The sequence below is a fragment of the Equus caballus genome, chromosome 3, assembly GCF_041296265.1.
Source record: "Equus caballus isolate H_3958 breed thoroughbred chromosome 3, TB-T2T, whole genome shotgun sequence".
Taxonomy (NCBI): domain Eukaryota; kingdom Metazoa; phylum Chordata; class Mammalia; order Perissodactyla; family Equidae; genus Equus; species Equus caballus.
In genome coordinates, this window is record NC_091686.1 from 87,140,071 (window position 1) to 87,158,550 (window position 18,480).

The 18,480-nt window shown below is 39.7% G+C and overlaps 1 protein-coding gene across 6 annotated transcripts in view; it reads left to right on the plus strand.

The window, feature by feature from the left end:
* CORIN (corin, serine peptidase) overlaps positions 1–18,127 on the plus strand; it is a 210,761-nt gene extending 192,634 nt beyond the window's left edge. For all 6 annotated transcript variants that reach the window (XM_014738735.3, XM_070262494.1, XM_070262495.1 and 3 more), the window contains 3 exons: positions 9,526–9,797; positions 11,966–12,099; positions 16,331–18,127. In XM_014738735.3, coding sequence (XP_014594221.3) covers positions 9,526–9,797; positions 11,966–12,099; positions 16,331–16,513 — 589 coding nt within the window. In that variant the 3' untranslated portion in view covers positions 16,514–18,127. The remainder of the gene's footprint in view (positions 1–9,525; positions 9,798–11,965; positions 12,100–16,330) is intronic.
* The last annotated feature ends 353 nt before the right edge of the window (positions 18,128–18,480 follow it).

Here is an 18,480-nt window from a genome sequence, read left to right on the forward strand (position 1 = left end):
ACGCTACAGTCAGGTTAGATTGCTGGAGGAACTAGTGAGGAGTTTGGCAAGCAGAGTTAAAGATACATTATATGTATTAGTCAGGATTCTCCAGAGAAACAGACCAATGAGACAGACAGAAGGAGAGAGAGAGAGAAATGTATTTTAAGAAATTGGCTCACAAGATCGTGGAGGCTTGGCGAGTCAAAAATACGATTGGCAAGCTGGAGACTGCAATTCTATCCAAGGGCAGTCTGCTAGTAGAATTTCTTCTCACTCAGTGGAGGTCAAGTCTTTGTTCTAGTCTCCAACTTATCGGATGAGGATAATCACATCATGGAGGGTAATCTGCTTTACTCAAAGTCCACCAATGTAAATGTTAAACCAAATGTTTGACCAAATATTTGAGTACCGTGACCCAGCCACGTTGGCATATAAAATTAACCATCACAGTACCTAAAGGGAGCAGAAAAATAAGATGAAGGGGAAACCTACTCCAAATTGACAAATGTCACTGTGGAAGGTCCTCATGTGTTCTGACTATCTGTTGTTGTGTAATTTAGGAGAAAAAAAATACAATAACAACAGCAAACAAAAAAACTTCAGACATAGCGGTGCAGTTTGTCTCTGCTGGGCAATGTCTGGGGCCTCTGCTGGAAGATTCTAAGGCTAGGGCTTGAACCGTCTGAAGTCTGGCGGTCAGAGCTGCCCATTGGCTGGGGCCTTAGTTCCTCTCCATATGGGACTCACAGCTTGGTGACTGGCATCCTCCAAAGCCAGCTTCCCAAAAAGGGAGCCAGGAGGAAGATAGGTGGCCTTTGACCTTTCCTCCAAAGACACACAACATTGCTTCTGCTCTGTGGTTGGTCAGAGCCCTCACAACCCCGCCCAGATCCAAAGGGAACAAACAAAGCAGCCTCCTCTCAGCAAGAGGAGTGTCAAAGGGTTTGAGGACACGTTTGAAAAACCACTACACCACCCATTTTATTCAATTTATTTTTAATAATTTTACTTTATTTCACAGTAATATTAGGTAATAGCAAAAACTTAAAATAGCTCACAGTTCTATCACCTAATTGATATTTGCATTTGACTAGGTTAATTTCTAGAAAAAAATGCAACTTTTTTTTTTGCCTATTATTATTTTTTTTAGCTTTGCCACTTGCTGTGTCTCTGTGGGTCAGTTACTTATCTTCTTTGGGCTACCGTTTCCTCATTGGTGAAATGAGGGAACTAATAGTCCCTACCTCACAGGGTTGGTGAGAGCGTATAGTGAGATTGTCTATGGAAAGCTTGAGAACCATCCTGGCATCAATCAGTAAGACCTCAATAAAGATCAACTTTTCTTTTAAAAAATTACTAAAAACACGTATTCTACCTTTTTCCGTAGGCTTACAGCATGGGTATTTTTGCATTTTGCTAGCACTATTTTTATCTCCTGCCATACTCTCTCTTTTACTTTCTCATTCTCCTCATGATAACCCCTGTTACAGCCTAGTGGAACATTCCTCCACAGTTATAAACATAGTTTTCGCAGGGTGTCATTGTTTACTTTCACAGTTTGGAATCACACTCTATACTTTTGTTTGTAAGTTGCTTTTCTCATGTAGCAGTATCTCATGGACATCCCTCCAGGTCAATAGATGTAGCTCTAGCTTATTATTTTCAGAGCTAAATGATATTCCATAATATAGATTTACCATAACTTTTTCTTTTATTCCCCAGTTGGTGGGCATTCAGGTTAGTTCCAGATTGCTACCATTTTAACAATACCGCAGTACATCTTCTTATATAAAGCTACTCACCTACTGGTACTTTTGTTTCTATACGACAGAGTCCCAGCACATATATTTAGCTCCACCTGGGGGTTAGAGAGATGAATACGTGTTTCCTTCCTTGGAGTGCTAACCTAGTGAGGAGACAGACAGTTAAACAAATAATTAGAATATAATGTGATAAGTGATGATAAAATGGAAAAGTGTATATCCAGTTATTTGATTTCTCTTTTGGGGGAAATAGAATATAAAAAACCAAACCAATACCTCCTATTGGGAACTTTTAAGGTGTAAGACCCAAAATGATTGGAAGAGTCTGTATAGTACGTCAGGAAATACACTGCAATGTTGTCGCTTCAGAAGGTGCCAGATGTTTCCAGATGTCTTTTCCAATTCTGATTTATAACTCCCTGATAAGCAGAGAATTATACTAGCAAGAGTACATTCATCAAAAGATGATTATCTAAATGAATCCAACAGGTCTTTGAGGGAACAACACTCTTTACGTGCATTAATCCAGGTTCATACGCCACTTTTGTCATTTCCATATGTGGTGTCCAATTTTCCCTCACTGACAGATCTGTGAAGATCTTGCAATAGAGAAGAAATATGTGGTTATAATTAAGGAAATGGATATGATATCAAAGGCCTTGGTGAAATTTCATGGAAGACTAAACTTAACAGAACTGTCAGGAGGGGCCTGGCCTATCCATAAGAAACTAGAAATTGCCAAACTTCTAACAAGCTTTCGCTTGAATGTGTGCTAATAACTCTGATTCTGTTTTCCATTCTCTCCAGTGGCCCTGCAAGCTTTTGAGAACTTCTAATTGTAAGCCTTACTCTGCTGGAGCCATCAATTGCTGCAATTAATGGAATTTACTTCATATCCTGATCCCATACTTTGACAAGGCCCACTGTGCCCCATCTGTAGGTCTTCTCAAGCCTGTTTCTTTTAATTATATTCATGCAAAAAAGACAAGTACGTTTTGCTCTTCCATGGAGAGGTACTTAAAAATCCCACACGAGAATTAAAAACATGAGATGCTGAGCTGATCAGATCAAGTCCCATAGGCCCTAATAACAGTTCAACTTCAACGGTTCTAAGGAATAAAGACTTTGACTTTCACGAGTAATTGAACAAGCAATTTTCCTGCCTTCTTCCACCTCTGTAAGACTTAAGGATGAACTTCCTAGGCTGGCACACAACTAGCAATTGTCAGAAGCATCTAATTCCTCTCTAGGAAGCCTGCATGAAAAACTGTCAGCTCGCTATGTGACCACAACCCTTAACCCTGCTGGGTTACTCACCTCTTGATTTCTACCACACCAGTTCTTTACTCCGACAAGATTGTGGTGGCTTGTCTGTACTTCTTCCCCTATTATCTCAGCCCATCAACCTCTTCCTCATCCCCTTTCTTTCCCCAGCTAACCTAGTGCCCTGGGCTTATCACTTCAGTCCTCTAGCCTTCTTTCTGTCGCTGAAATCCTCCAAGCTCATTCTTACCTCAGGACCTTTGAACTTGCTGCTTCTGCAGTTTGGGGCACTCTCATAGAATCACAAAACTACCTCCTTCCTGTCATTCACATCTCAATTCAAGGGTCATTTTGTCAAAGGCCTTCCTTAACTATCCCAGCTAAGGTGACCCCCATCAGTTATCCCTCTATCACATTACTCTAGCTTTTCATTTCTAAGTACCCGAGATAATCTTATTTGTTTATATATTTTTTTAGCCTAGTAGAATGAAAAATCTATGAGGGGATGAACTCTGTCTTCCTCACCCTCGTGTTTTTATTTCTTTCAGCATGGACGATAACAGCCACTCAATAAATATTTGTTAACTGACTAACCAGCCCCTTCTTGATGTTTCTTAGTAATCACATCTGTAATTCTTTTAGTAGTTAGGACTATAGTTTGTCTGGAACTGGAAATGTCAGCTCATCTACAGAAGGTCAGTGATTTCTCACTGACTCGTCCCGTATTTTAGACCACACATCAGTTCAAAACATCAATGTATTAAGCACCTGTACGTTTTATCATACAGAAGATGAACTTTCTGGATATTGTCTGAAGATCATTTTCTTTGAATGGGAGAAATTGGAAGTACAGGAAACTTCAAATAGTTTTGCTTTGTCTTAGTTACTTACTAATATTATTTGCCACAGACAGAAATTTTCCTCTTTTTGCACATTATTTTGCTGAAAAGCAGTTTTTACTTTTCCTACTTTTTGCCTTTTTTAAACAAACCCCTGATCACTCTATGAGTAAGATTTTCTGACAGTTACTACGGTTTCATGCCACTCTTGTGATAGACTTTCCAGTTACAAAGCTCTGGGATCGCTTTGTAGTCAAATTTAGTTTTTAGCTGATTCTTTATTTTCTTACTGAAGTCATTTGTGATGGTAGCATCAGAATTTGGCACTTGAATTCCCCTGTCTATGTTGAGCTGCACTTGTTTTAAGAGTCTCTGGACACATTATGATCTCTGTAGTTTTTCAAAACAGGTCTAGGATATGTATCTGACTATCCCTTTTTCTTGATTTTTTGGAGCCTGGGATGACAAAATTGTTTACTTTCTGTAATTTCATCACTGATGGATAGCTTCCCACCACTCCTGGGAGATATGTTCGGGAAAGAGAAGATATCTTCCTGCTACTTGTCATCCTATTGCTCACCAGTGAGTCTCTACCCATCCTACATACTTTCCCTCCAGTGGCCAGAACTTAATTCCTATGTTGATGCCTGTGGACCCTTCTCTTTGTTTCAGAGAAGTTTAGTAGAAAACGCGTGGTCGAGGGCTAAAAAGACCAGCATTCTGCTCTGTTACCATCACTTACTGGCTCTGTGACTTTAGATGAGTCATCCATTGCTTCAAGTCACTGCTTTCTCTTCTTTAAAATGGAATAAGAATTCCTATGTACACCTCACAGTTGGTGAGAAGATCATTTGAAATAATGTGTGTACAAATACTTGGGAAACTATAAAGCAGAGATCTTATACCAATGAAGAATCCAGGCTGCTGATCTATTTCCTTGTTGTATTCCTTTCTTAACTTTTATCCAGCACTTAAACTCTGGATACTTTACATAAAATCCAGAACTCTGGCTTCCCTTGAACAATTGGAAAGTCAGGTCACACTGGGCATTCCAACATGACAGCAATCAGCAGGGAGCTGACAGGTGGATGACCCTCCAGATGGTAAGAGCTTGTGGTCTGACACCTTCTGCTTATTGGCTTACTTCCAGCCCCTTCTCACATCTACTTTGTGGTCATCCTATTCTAGAGGCTATTCACTGCATGCGTTACAGAGAATTTTTAAAAATACCCAGGGCAGAGCACAATACTGAATGTAAGAGTTTTGTCAGATTTGTAGAACAACAACGATGCCATCGAGTGATATTTCTTTATTGAGTGCAAATTTGGTGGCCTTCAAACTACCTCCACATCACCATTTGCATTGCTATTTCTGGAGGAAGACTTGTAAAATAGGGTGATTTCTATCACAGGTGTTAATTATAAATATTAACCTTTTTCTTCTTAAAAAGGAGATTTTTAATTTATTTAATATTAAATATATTAAAGCAAAATCAGAAAAGGTGAAAGAAAGGAAAATTTTGTGCCCTTAAAAAAAGATAAAGATGGAAGATCTCTAAACTTGGCTAACTGAATTAAGTGAATTGTGGCATTTTCACGTCTAAACTAGAGTTGAGTATGGCAAATTACAAACCAAAGTGATTGGTTATTGTGTCCAGAAACGTTGTGCCTGCAATGCTGTATCAATTCCCTAGCAGGTCTTAGTTCATCTGAGCTATATAAGTTCCTGGGTTTTCTCTCTTGAGCTGATAATTGAAGACTTGTACGTTGAAATCATACTCTCTCAATGTTATCTATAAAGCATGTTCATTATTAAAACAGTCATATAGGCATGAATAAATTAGAGCCTAAATGTGAAGCTTAGCTAATGAAACATCATCTAGAGCAAGAACGAAAGGTGAAAAAGGTCCTTTAACACCTTCCTTAGCCATTTTCATTGTGCTCAGTGCGTTTTCACCTGGCTTCACCTTGGCTTCCTCACTCTCGGAACATGAGATCTTTGCACAACCTTCTTTAAGGATGCACCAGTTCTCCTTGCTGCTGCTTTGAGGTCTGACAGCTCAGCGAGAAAAAGTCCCCATTATGCTGAAATTTTTAGCTACTATACTTGGCTGTCTTTCTTTGTAGCCCAATATAACTCTTTTCCCTAAAATGGCCATATGTACGTAGCTCAGTCCTATGTGCTTCTTCACTGGGTACTTTTGAACTGAATCTAGTAGCCCTAAATTCTCTCTTTTTTTCCTTTTTGCTTCCACCCAGACGGGGATGTCTCTGCCGTTATTCCTGACTCATTCTTTCCAGCACACGCTTACTTAATCTACCAATATACCATTTATACAAAGCTCCCTCACTTCAAATACCCCTTTCAAACAACAGGCTTTGTTGCTGATTTTTGCCAGACTTGGAAAAAAAATTAAAAGAGACTTTATTTTTCCCACACTACTCATAACAAAAGAGAAAAGAACAATATCCTCACTGAATATGAATAGCATATGAATTTCCTGTGTACTCCTTTTTCTTGTTTTTTGGTGGATAATGCCATAAAGACAGTAGCTTATGTAGCAAGAGATTACTGGATACAATTCAATAACATTTAACAGTTTTATTGACCCATTTTTTACTGTTAGAATTAGATTAACCCCTAATACAGTAATTGTCTGGAATTTTTATGTTATTTCTTCTTGTTACAAATAATTTGCAGTGTTCAACTATTTGAAATACTGCTTGTGATTTAAGAAAATGGATAAGTATTTGTTATAACCAAAATTTAATAGCTTTGATTCAAGGGCAAGAAGCTATTATATTTTAATATTATAGCAGAAATTTGAAATAAATTATTACTTGATTTCAGAAATCTTAAGTAATAGAATCTCAAGTGAATATTGAATTTCTTAAATGGTCATGCACTTACTCCTCTAGACTAAAAAATGGAAGGCACAAGGGGAGGAGAACAGGAAGACAAGAAAGAGGGAAGGAGAGAGGGAGGGAGGGAGGAAGGGGAGAAAAGAGAGAGAGAGAAGGAAAGAAGGAAGGAAGAGAGAAAAAAGCAAGGAAGGAAGGAAGAAAAGACAAGTTCTTTGAGTGATAGATTTATTTAATGAAAAATAGTTCTGTAAAATTATCTTGTAATGCTCATGAGATAACATTTCCTGCATTTGACTATAATAGTTTCTTTACTTGTCCATCTTTGCTCAATTCTAAAGTTTTGTAGGCTGAAATAATGTCTTTCTTGCTTATTATTGTAATCCCTAACACAATGCTTGGCATGAAAGAATTGCTATAAATCTATATCTGTCTATCTATATCTACATCTATATTCAAAGAATGACATCAATTCCTGTTCTGATAGCTCTAAAATTATTTTCCTTTACAATAGGAAAAGGATAGAATGCATGGACTGTGTAGAGGAGTCTTTTAATGGAGTCTAGTCCAAGAATTCAACAATGCCACAAACAGGTGGACTGCTGGGCTTGGCCACTGCTTCCCTAACCCTCCTGAAATCTCAGCACTTTGAATTTTTGCCATGCACAAGAAGATGGTGAAGAAAGGCATGCTAAGGAAAGAAGGAATGTGGGTGGGTTTTTGTCTGAGACTCCCTAGGGAGCTCTTAAAAATACTGATTCTCAGGACCCAGTCCCAAAACCTTTCAATTGATATGGGGTGATGCCCCAAAAATCCATATGTAAAACCTCCCCAGATGATTCATTGTTCAGCCTGGGTTGAAAAACAACTGGTCTAGTTAATCAAATCAACCTACTTTAGTTAGGCAAGCTCCCAAGTGGTAGCATGGCTGATGTATGTTACCACAGCATGAGAGAATGTCCATAATGAAAGCTCCAGCCTCCAACACTGTGGCCCACTAAATGCCCACACCTTTGATCCTGGCCTACTCTGCAGGAGGAGGGCCTGCAAATGGAGGAGGAGGTGGAGGGATTGGTGAAGAATAGACCTTGCTTAGGTGGTTGGATTTGGCCACTAATAAATGTTTTGAAATGACATCCATTGAGCCCTCAATAAACAAATACTGGTTGAGAACCCACTGCATGCCAGCTACTGGGCTCTGTGACTACAGTAGTGAACAAGACCAGCCAGGTCCCTGCCCTTACAAAACTTACAGTCTGGGGACAAGGCACAGAAAAGACAAATAGATGTGTCCACGTCATTGCCACCAATGAGTTCTATGAGAGAAAAATTAAAGCAGAGTCAAGAGTAGAGAGTGATGGGGTAGAATAAAGGCTCAGCAAGGTGGTCAAAGAGGACAGCTCTGAGGAGGTGATGTGCGAGCTGAAACCTGGATGAAGAGAAGGTGTAAAGATGGGAACCAGGTGAGGGCTGAGAGAACAGCAAGGGAAGAGCCCCTGAGTTGGGGATGTCCTCACCATGGTCAAAAATAGAAAGTCCTTGGGGTTGTAATGGAGCAGATCATGTAGGGCCTCAGAGGCCATGGATAGGAGTCTACAGTTTGTCTCATGTATGATTCAAAGTCCTTGGAGAATTATAAGCGTTATAATTATATAGACTTGATTGAATTTTATTTTTAAAAAGATCACTGTTGCTGTGAGGAAAATGGGTTATAGGGGCAAAGAGTAGAAGACAGGCTACTATTTGGGAGGTCATTGATTGGTCGATGAGGGTAGCTTAGATTAGGATCATAGTGGAGCAGGAGGAAGAAACAAGATTCAGGATATATTTGAAAGTAGAGTGGTGAAGACTTACTGATGCATTCAATGTTGGGTATAAGAGAAAGAGAAGATTCAACTGTGTAACTGGTGGTTGTAAGTATTAAATAACTGTAAAATGAATTCTGAATGCTTAGAGCATTGTCAGTACATGGTAAGCACTCAATAAATCTTAGCCACGATCAAATGTCCTAGCGAGTGTGTAGAGGAGATAATCGGGCATGCAAGCCTGTAGCTCAGGGGAGAGAATGGAGCTGGAGATAAATGTTTGGGAGTCAGCAGGGTGTTGGGGGGGGGGTATTTAAAACCACTGGACTAGTTGAAATCATCATGCGGGTGAGTATGGAATGAGAAGGTTGAAAGTAGAGCCCTGGGGCACTTCAACATAGACATTGAGAGCAGAGCAGGAGGATCCAGAAGAGGAGACTGAGAGGGAAGGGCCTATGAGATTGGAGGAAATGCTGGAGAATGGAGAGTCCTGGAAGCCAAGGGAGGAAAGTGTTTTAAGGTGGGAATTGACTAGAATATTGTTGACAAGTTCAGATTTGAAGTCAAGAACAGTGAAGTTTGAGACCATTGGAAATTGTGGGTGACCTTTTTAAGCTCTTGGCTTGAAATTTTCAGAAGGCTTTCTTGAAAACATGACATTTTTCTGAGGCACTTGCTCTTTCTTGGAGGAATCTCTTAGCCTTGGCTTTTTATTCTCTTTCTTCATTTTTTCCACTCAATGAAGCAAGTAACTACCCTGCCTGTCTTTCAAACTGAACAAGTTTTATCTTCCAGAATATTCCCTTTCAAGAAGTATGAGCTGTGCTTTCCACAACACTATCTGTTTATGAATTGCTCAGGCCATTATCTAAACACTTCTTATATGAACATATCAGGAGGTGGGCATGGAAAGAGCCATTATTTACATAAATAAAATATTCTAAAAATCACGTAAATTTTAAAATGTAAATCCACGTTTAAGATGCCAGTAGCTCTTGAATTATTCTTTTAGGAGAGAGAATGCTGCCGTTTGGAAAGTGGTGTGTGGCATCAACAATCTAGACCACCCATCGACGTTCATGCAGACGCGCCACGTGAAAACCATCATCCTGCACCCTCGCTATAGTCGGGCAGTGGTGGACTATGACATCAGCATAGTGGAGTTGAGTGAGGACATCAATGAAACGAGCTATGTCCGGCCGGTCTGCTTACCCAACACGGGGCAGTTATTAGAACCTGATACCTACTGCTACATCACAGGCTGGGGGCACATGGGCAACAAAAGTAAGCCAGGATCCTCAGGAGCACTTGCCCTTCAGCTTGTAACTGGAAAACACTGTGTTACTCCTAGTCTTTGGCAGTAATTTCCCATTTTAAGTATAGCTGCAAATGGTGAATGCTAGGCAGAATGTGTCACACTGTCCCTTCCATGTAAACGGTAGATGTCAATACTTCATCGTGGCACTTAAACGTGCCAAGCTCAGATGTAACCTCAAAAATCCTTCCCCACACCTCCGAATCTTTCTCCAAGGAGCCAATACCAATGTTTTGTGGCTGCCATGCAAGGTGAGACCTATCAGTCATCCCTGATGAGCGCTTCGGACTGTCTCTCTCAGTGATTTGCGGGCAAAGTCACTAGGAGACTTTATCTAGTGGTGAGGCAGTTCCGCTCGTGCAGTCAAGCTGCATGGTCACATTTGCAATTCTGTGCTATGATTTGGTGCTGTTGACGTCTGTAACACAACCTGTAAGTCATTCTAGAAAGAAAGCTGATTTGCTATTTGTCTATTTAAATTAATTAAAATATTTTGGCTCCCTAGATGATGTAAACATATATAAAACATACAGAAATTAAGAAATTTGTACTACTTACTCCCAGACCCCATAACAGTCTCTCCTATTTTGCTTGACCTATTAAAAGTTAAGAATAAGAGTGTAATCCGCAAGACATTTTCTTTAATGGTGATTGCTGACCACTCCAACTATCTCAAGTGTACTGCCGTGGCTCTCAGAAATGGTGATGTATATTGGTGTCCACCTGACTGGTATACCAACAATTGGTATAATTGTTAACCATCTTAGGAACTGCCAATTTGAAGGACAATTTTTTCTTGAAATTTAGTCAGATAAGTTTTGAGCTAAGCTGAGTTTCTTTTCTATATGATCAAGTGAGGACAGAAAGAAAAACTCAATAGAGAGAAGTAAGTAAATGACTCCTGAAAAGCTCACATGTAAGAACTTTGAAGGCAAGGTTAGACGTAGGACGTCACCATTCCTGTGCTCCTTGGTTTTTAAAAGTTGTAATTAGTATTGAGATATAAGAGTAGAATATACTTTATATCGCCTCTGTTTGTATTGTTTCCACAATATCCACATTAAAATCAGAGTAATCATGTAACATACGGTGCATACCATATTTGTAGTGTAGCAGAGTCTGAATTCAGTGAGAAAGATCTTATTCGCTCTGACTGCACTACCTTTTAGCTTACTTTAAAATGGAAAAAACAGCAGCTGTCTAACTCATGGATTATCATAAAGATTAAAGATGGTAGGCCCAGAGAATGCTGAGTGCAGGTGCCTGGCCTACTGCTAGTGCCCCATAAATGTTAGCGATGGTTCTTACTACCTTTCTTTTGACAACTCGGGAAACTTTCATTATCTGCATCACATTGATTTTTCCCAACATGATTGTTTCTTCCAGTAAGATATCCTGTATCATATACATTGCTTCACCTTCACTATCTAAAAGGAGAACAGTGTGTATAATTCTGTAGAATGGAGAAATAACAAAAGATTCATGCTTCGAGAAATCCATTGTTATTCTTCAAGAACTTTCAAGCAAGATGGACCTCACATAGTCTCTCTGCTGATGCTAAGGGATGGCTTTGTCCTTTTCAAAATCCCTCTGTCATATCTGCTAGGATTAAAGGTTCTTACCTTAAATAATGGCTTCCTTAGCACATGGTGAGACACATTCTTTAAACCAAGGATAGGGCAGTCCTTCCCTGTTAGAATGAATGGGTGTTCTGTACCTTAGCGGGGCGGGACTGATGTGAGCTGACGCTGAGCTGGCAGCCTCCTCTCTGGGGCAGAGTTCTCGCTTGATTATCTTCCTTTTCATTGTAGTAGCTGTTGTTTTTGTTGCAGCATATAAAGAGGGGAAAGCACGAGCCAAGTTACCTAAGCAGTCTGTGCCTCAATATTCTGATTAATAAAATAAAGGGGTTTGGCTCGATGCTTGCTATCAACACTTCTAATTGGAAAATTCTGATTCCAGATGAGCCTTGTCTTTGAAACGACATTTTAAGTAAAGGCTGTGGTTCTCTTGGTGTGAAAATGTAGTCATTTCATACATGGCTAGCCTCATTTTTGAGTGATTTTACCCTCTTCAATATTTTATTTATAAAAGAAATATTTTATTTCTTGTGTTTCTTCTTTTTAAAAACATCAAGTGCCTTTTAAGCTGCAGGAGGGAGAAGTCCGCATTATTCCTCTGGAGCAGTGTCAGTCCTACTTTGACATGAAGACCATCACCACCCGGATGATCTGTGCAGGCTATGAGTCGGGCACAGTCGACTCGTGCATGGTGAGTTGCTTTCTTCTGGTTACCAGGTGATTCAGTTCAGCAGTAACTTCAGTGGGTCCATATAAACTCATTATTATTAATGTGTGGCCCTTCGGGAACATTTTTTGACAATTGTTTCTTACCAAATCTTTCATTATACAGTGTGTTTTCCTTCAACCAGTACCCAAGCAATCCCTCGAACTGCTTCTGGGCCCTTCACTCAGGCTGCCCTCAGCTTTCCATCTACGCCTGGGGAGCAGCACTCTGGGTCAGCAATGCAGGAAAGCAATGGTTCTGGTCCGACTCATGGACCATTTTAGCAGCTAGGACAAACAAAGCTCTAAGAGGAGCTGGCGGTAACCGTGGCTCTGACCAGGCTGTCTCAGGCAGCAGAGGGACACCAAAGGACATTTTCAACCATCAGGGTGATGGCATTAAGGCACACACAACACCCCAACTTCCAGGGTGTGTGACAGAACTACCTCTGTGTCAGGAGATGATCACACTGGCATTGCCTGGGCCTGCACTTGATTGCCAGCATGTCCTGAACTGTCACTGAATGCGACCTTGAGACATCCGGGATTCTTGCTCACTAAATTCTGTAAGCCCTGCTAACTTAGTAGTGCAGGGAAGCATTTTTATTTTTACTTCGTAAACACTCACTGAATATCATACCGGACTGGCTCCCAGGGAGTGATGAAAATATGCAAGAGCTCAAAGCAGCTTATAACAGAGTGGGGCCGACAGTTAATTATATGGCACTGCTGTGAGCACCTTTGTTATTTCACTCCTTCAGAGTTGAAATTGTCCCCCACAGTTTAGAACTGAAGAAGAGATGCAACAATTCCATCACCACTAACTAACATAATAAAATGACATTTTGATGGTCCATTTCAGAATGGGCAAATCAGGGGACTGGACACGGCCAGTGGTGTTTCCTTAGACAGTGGTCTTGGGAAAGAGGGGGGCAGATGGCTCCCTTGGAGTTTCACTGAGACTGCCTTCCCTTCTGCCTCCTGCCCACAAGTCATCCAGCTGAGGTGGGCAGTGGTAGAGGAATCCTTGCCCTCCACGCAAAGGCCCAGGTTTGATTTCCCAAGCCAAAAAACCAAACATAAAGTGTTTTGGGAGGCAGAGTGGTGTGGGTTTGGGACACAGCATTTGCAGCCTGAAAGATCTGGGTTGGATCCCCTCTCTGTCTGTAAGAACAATGTGACCTGGAGAAGTTATCTAACCTCTCTAGAAAGTTTTCTTATGAGTAAAATGGGGCTGATTCTAATTTGCAGGGTGTTCTGAGGATTAACTAAGTTAATGTATGTCAAAGCCCCTATCTTTCACACATCTGTGTGTGATGCCTGGCACATACGCTCAATGACTAGTAACCATATGAATATTAACATCTACCAGTTGATATATATTGTGGTCCAGGATCGCCTTCAAATACTAATAATTCACTTAATCTGCACAATCACCCTTCATGGCAGTATCATTGTTTTTCCTATTTTACAGATCAAGAACACAAGGGAGCAGAGAGCTTAAGTAATTTACCCCATATCATCCAGCATGAAGGTGGTAGAATGAGAGTATGAACGCAGGCAGTCTGGCTTCAGGGCCCAAGTGCTTGGCTGCTATGCTTTCCTAGTACAATGATTAATGTGAATACATTTCTCTCTGTCCCCAACAAGGATTTGGAGGTCTACCCAAAGCTAGGGCCTCTTCATCTCTTGGTAATTGCTAAAGGAGGGGAAGGGAGTGATTCTTTGAAAGAGATTTGAAGGTCCAGGCACAGACACAGGCATCGGTATGTTCATATCATGATGTCTTAGTAGAAACCAGGTCATACCAACTTCTTTAGTAGTGGGGATGCAGCACTGTAGGTACATTAAATGCATACCAGATGTTCTCTAACGCAACTCAGGTAGAAAACAAAACTCAAAACAAACAAACAAAAGCTGCTTTTTGCTAGGTCTCGAGCAAGATTATTTACCAGAACCTTTCCTTATCTTCCTTAATTGCATCAACAGGACACCTTGGAAGCCATGGGTCCCTCTGTTAAGGTCAGAAATCATGGGGATCAATACTGAGGGCAATCATAAACTTCAGCCTAAAGCCCAATATTACACAGAGGAAAAGAGGACCAAAAAGACCAGCACATTGTGCCTTTAGCTGGATTCTCCCTTTTGTTTTGAATTGTTTCCTCTTCAACTCTTGTTTTCTACCTACCAAAGGTCTACCTGCCTCACTACGACAAGCTCAAAGACATGTCTCCGGAAGGCAGTTTTTGTTCTTCTCCAGCTGGAAGTAATTGCTCATTCCTTTGAAGACTCCTTTATTTATAGGCCTTAGATTTTGCTTTCACGTAAAGGTGTTAATGTTACTCAAGCAGACTTTTGGCCCCTCAGGGATGAAAACAGTGCTTTCTTCACCTGTGGAGATGCTAGCACAGAATCTTGCAAAAAGTACATGAGAAGTAATTATTTGGCTAAATTTCTGATCTGGAAGTGTAGAGCCGACCTATAAAATGTCTCGTTTTAATCACTCCCTGGCATAATAAATAGTTCAACTTAAACAACTCAGCATCTTAGTCTTTCTTCTATGTAAGAGGAGATGAAAAAAATTTTGTGGAATATGTCTAATGAAAATGTTCTCAGTCAATTTTGATGGAAACAATTCAACTAGGCTTTCAGGCAGAACAATTCATTTTGCCCCTTGCAAGGTCTAGGCTTCTTATTTAGACTTACAGCATTGGTAAGTTATGAATGTAAAGATCACCACTTCCACAAAAGCATACAGCACAATCAAAAATTCAATTTTGCTTTAATAGCAATAGTATTCACTCACATTTCCAAGAAGCAAAATAGCCGAGTGATTATAGAGGTGGAGCTGTGGTGCCAGGCTGCTTGGGTTTAAATTCTAGCTCTGCCAAGGAACAAGTCATAAACCTGTGATTCAGTTTCATTGTCTCCCAAATGGATATAATAATAGTAATAATAAAATATTATCAACTTATGGGGGCCGGCCCCATGGCCGAGTGGTTAAGTTCACGCGCTCCGCTTCGGTGGCCCAGGGTTTCGCCGGTTCGGATCCTGGGCGCGGGCATGGCATTGCTCATCAGGCCATGCTGAGGAGGCATCCCACATGCCACAACTAGAAGGACCCACAACTAAAAATACACAACTATGTACCGGGGGGCTTTGGGGAAAAAAAGGAAAAAAAATTATCAATTTGTAGGGATTTCACGAGACTTACATGAGCTAATACAGGGAAAGTGTTTGGAAGAGCATCAATAAACATGGTTACTGTTATTCTCCAACATTTTCAAGTGGGAAGACCACGTACTTCCAGGTTTGAAATTCCTGCAGGGCAAGGAGTATTTGTAAATTTCCACCATGAGTTCACATACTTACTTCCTTATTCTCTAGGGTATCAATCTCTCTCTTTTGAGGCAATGCAGAATACACCTCTCTAACCTACTCTGCTCTTTTCAGAGATAGCAAATATTAATGTGTATAAAGCCATGGCGTCTTACTCTATGTGGGTGAAAGCACTGAATAAAACTCAGCTGCAACACCTAAACTTAAATATCAAGAATGAAAATCTCTATGTATATGAAATAAAATACAGGGTATAAATAAATGAAATACCTCACTGTAAATAATTCTCATGTGGTATTTTCCATTCAAATATACTAAATGAAAAAAGTCCTAAGAATTATTAAGAAACGCAGTAAGTGGCCCCTGAGTGTTTTACTCAAAGCATCATCCACATAGCAAGAAGCTTGAAAGTAAAGAGTTATTTTAGAATACTTTTCTCGTACTGTTTTGTGGGGAAAAAAAATCTTTGAATGTTCCATTTTGGGTACTTTCTGCATTCATAAAATGCATCAAAGTTAAAGAATGAGATTAGTTATAAGAGAAATAGTTCTGATAACGCCAAAGTTTTTAAAAAAATGTTCATGACATATTTTGATAAGTGCAGGGAATGCCTGGAAATGTCTTCTGATTTGATGGGAAGACTATAATTCTTTCCTAAGCCACTTCTATCCTTTTAAACATCAGAATTTAAAATGTTCATTTGAAAGTTCCATTTATATAGTGGGCAGCATGCTCCTGCCACAGGTGGACAATGAAAGCTTTGTTGAAATTTTTCAAGAAATTGGTTAAGCTGGGTTGTAGCTTTATTGCGCCCTCAGGATAACGGACATTAGGACTCTGAAATGCCAGCGACTAACGTCCACTATTATTCATTACAGGGTGACAGCGGTGGGCCTCTTGTTTGTGAGCGGCCTGGAGGAGAGTGGACATTATTTGGTTTAACTTCATGGGGTTCCGTCTGCTTTTCCAAAGTCCTGGGGCCTGGAGTTTATAGCAATGTCTCATATTTCGTCGAATGGATTGAAAGACAAGTATACATCCACACTTTTCTCCTAAACTAATTCCAAAGATCATTGGAGACTTTTGCCAGCAACTCAAAGAAAATGCCTTCTGACCGTGGAGAGCTCCTGCAGAGAGCTGTACAGCAGCACTTTTCATGGACTGAGGTGCCCAACAGTGCACTGCAAATTTTCATGTTTGTTTTGGTCTAATTTTATTCAGCTTTCTTTTTCAACTGTATTTTTCTCTTATTTCAAATTCAATGAAAGTCTGGAAACAGAGCAAAGCAGATTTTGTTCTTTTGCCAGGCCTAACCTCGACTGTAGCAAGAAATTATTGACTCTGGAGAGAGTTAGAATAATGCAGGTGCTAGGGTAACAGGTTATAGAAAATTCTCTTTATCCAATCACAAGAAGGACATTGAGATCCAGGCTGACTAATCTTCGCCAGCTTTTGTTTCTCAAGCCCAATAGCATAGTGGCAAATTTCAGTATCAACATTGGAGACTTGCTTTTGATTTATTAAAGGCCAAGATAATTTACATGCTTAAATTATTTACTAGGACTCTTCTAAAGTTTGCATAATTCTGAGAACTTATGAAAGACAGTCAGAGGTAAAAGACAAGTAGCATCCATTTTGGTGGCTGAAATAGCAAGACATATTGAACACAAAGCTCTTCAGACATCAACGTTAGCACTTGACATTATAGGACTGCCCATTCTGAATTTAAATCAAGGTTGTCATTTTATAGAAAAATCTCTATAGACCCTTCCCTGTAGCTGGGGTTTCTTAAGTGTCTATCAGTTGACTGAGATTTCAACAAATAGGGAAATATTTTGTTCTGCCTATGTGACAATGAAGTTGAGATTAAACTTTGCTAAAGGAGAACTTACTTTAGACTGGAGAGATGCAATTTCTTAAAAAGAAAATTAAATTGCACCTGATTCCCAATTCGATATTCCAGTTTTCATGTGTTCGTCCATCCCAATAATGTCACAGAAATGTATCTCAAAGCACAGCAAAACTTTGCATGGAGTAAAACACTGTAATTTTCTGTGAAAGATATTTAACATCTGGTGTTGCCATTTCTTCTTATTGATAATCAAAACAAAAATTTAAAGATGCTTTTAAGCACTAGGCCCAGTGCTAGTGATTTTACACTTATCAATTTCTGAAGTAATTAGTGGTTAAAGTACGTTTCCCCACTAAAAAGCTTCAAAACACAAATCTTCACATGTACCTTAGTCAGGCATCCATTCTGCAACATCCAAATGCCTAAAATGTTTAAAAAACAGTAGGATTCTCTGCTAACCTCCACCAGCAACCTGGACTGCCTCAGCATTCCACAGAGAGACTACCTGCAATTTTATACATGTATTTTTGCACTCTTTTCTATGTGTACACGTATTTGAAATCCAAAATGTTGTCTTGACACTTTCCATGTTATTCATCTCCTGTTCTGTAGTTTGTATAAACCTACTGAGAATGTGAAATCCAGCAAGTGAATTGTGGTCACAGTTGTATGAATGGTTAAGAACATATGTCAGTTTTGTCATAGCTGTAGGTACATACTTACTGTAACAACTTTTAGCCTTGCTCAATTTATGTTCAGTGAAATGTACATATTGTACTTATTTTAAATAACCCTCAATCTAAATAAAATGGTATAAACTTTTTTTTTTTGGATATGGAACATGGATATCAAGTCCCAGAAGATTGTGTCTCCCACCATAATAGTTGGCACCGAGCTTCCCACCAATCAAAATTTACCTGTCTTATATCTCTCAGGAACAGGTTCTTCTATTTTAGATGACAGATGGCTCTTGGAGTAGTCTGAAATGAGAGGTTGCTAATAATCTCAAATCACCTACTGAGTGTCCAAGGAAACTTCGGCTTTGGTAAGAATGCATGGATCTTTAATGTCTAGAATACATTTTGGGAACCTGATCCAATTCTTTTCTAAATCTTTTGGGGTAAAATTATATCCCAAAATGTATTAGTCATAATTAATTATTTTTTCTTGGCTACT